General features: G+C 38.1%; 1 protein-coding gene across 1 annotated transcript; it reads left to right on the top strand.

Annotated features, from left to right (window-relative positions):
• Positions 1-367: 367 nt before the first annotated feature.
• Positions 368-1288, top strand: LOC111471793. Its single transcript, XM_023117459.1, has 2 exons — positions 368-464; positions 591-1288. The coding sequence occupies exons 1-2, from the start codon at positions 368-370 to the stop codon at positions 1286-1288; spliced, it is 795 nt and encodes a 264-aa protein (XP_022973227.1).
• Positions 1289-1657: the final 369 nt, after the last annotated feature.

The following is a 1657-nucleotide window of genomic DNA, read 5'->3' as shown; positions in this document are numbered from 1 at the left end:
GTTTTTACACTTCACATTTTCTTCTACTCGAACCTGAGACCTTTGTGATATTAGGTCAAAGCTCTAACCACTTGAGCTATTCAACTTGTTTCTTGATAGGTTGGCTCCTCTGCAATGATATACACCGATCTTCAACTTGACAAAAAGGAGAGAGAAAAATAACTCTTACTGCGTTGAGGTTGTTTTATTTTCTGAACAAATCTCCTAAAGTAAAAAAGATTCTAAAAATGCCTGGAGAGTGGCCAACTAAATCTGTGCCACTCCCTCCATTCGACGTGATTTGTCAAATGGTCAAACTGACTATTTTCTGAAATCGTGTGAAATAAGAAAAACGGTAAAACTCAGGTTTTATCTAACATGGTATTCAATGAAACTCAAGTATCAAGGAAATGCTAGAGTGAAGCGAGCCCAGTTACAACGACTTCGCAGAACATTCAAAACCTTAGAGATGAAAGTAGGAGAAGGTGTTTCTGAGTATTTTACCAGAGTTGTCTACTGCTAATGACATGAGGAATTGCGGTGAAGATATGTTGGATATCAAAATTGTTGAGAAAATACTTGAAGTCTCACTGGTAAATTCAACTTCGTAGTATGCTCAATTGAAGAATCCAAGGACATTGACCAATTAACAGTCGATGAATTACATGCATCTTCACTTGTACATGAACAAAAGGTGATTGATAAGAGGAATGAAAAGCAGGTTATGCAGGTGGAGAATGTACCAAGGTATGGACAAGGAAGTGGCAGAGGGACATTTCAGAGAGGAAGAGGTTACTCTAGAGAACGGGGAAGAGGTAGATCTTTTATGAACCGGTCGGCTATCAACTGTTTTCGATGTGGAAAGCAAAGACATTACCAATTTAAATGTCCGAGCTTAGAAAAAGAAGCTTTCAATTATGCTGAATTTGACGAGGATGAAGAACTGCTATTGATGGCGTACACAAAGAAAAGTAAAGTTGAAAGAGAAGGCATTTGGTTTCTCGATTTCGGGTGCTCAAATCATATGACAAGGGACAAAACATGGTTCGTTGAGCTTGATGAAAGTTTCAAACACACTGTCAGGTTGGGAAATAGCTCAAAATTGGCAGTTGAAGGAAGAGGCAGTGTCAGATTCGAAGTTAAAGGTATCACACAAACCGTAACAAATGTCTACTGTCCTCAATCTCACCAACAATTTTCTAAGCATAGGGTAGCTATAGGAGAAGCACTTGGTGATCTTAATCAAAGAAGGAACCTGCAGAATCTATCATCAACAAAGGGGCATGAACACACAAATAATGACGAATAGCATGTTCTCAGTTCATGCAAAGATGAATCCATTGGTTAACAAATGTTTGAAAATAGAAGATGAAGACTTTGAGGCTCTGTGGCACAAGAGGTATGGGCATTTGAATAGTAAATTTATTCAAATCATGCAGTAAAAACGAATGGTGGAAGGATTACCCAAATTAAAGGAAGCTATCAAAGTTTGAACAGTTTGCAATGTTGGGAAGCAACAACGGCAAAAATTTTCAAGGAAAAGCAAATGGAGAGCATCAAACAAACTGGAATTGATTCATGGAGATCTTTGTGGACCCATCACTCCAACGTCTCTCAGTGGTAAAAGGTATTTGCTAGTACTTGTAGATGATTTTTCTCGCAAGACATGAATTTATTT

This window comes from Cucurbita maxima, unplaced genomic scaffold (genome assembly GCF_002738345.1).
Source record: "Cucurbita maxima cultivar Rimu unplaced genomic scaffold, Cmax_1.0 Cma_Scf00058, whole genome shotgun sequence".
Lineage (NCBI taxonomy): Eukaryota > Viridiplantae > Streptophyta > Magnoliopsida > Cucurbitales > Cucurbitaceae > Cucurbita > Cucurbita maxima.
This window is presented reverse-complemented; position numbering and strand designations above follow the sequence as displayed.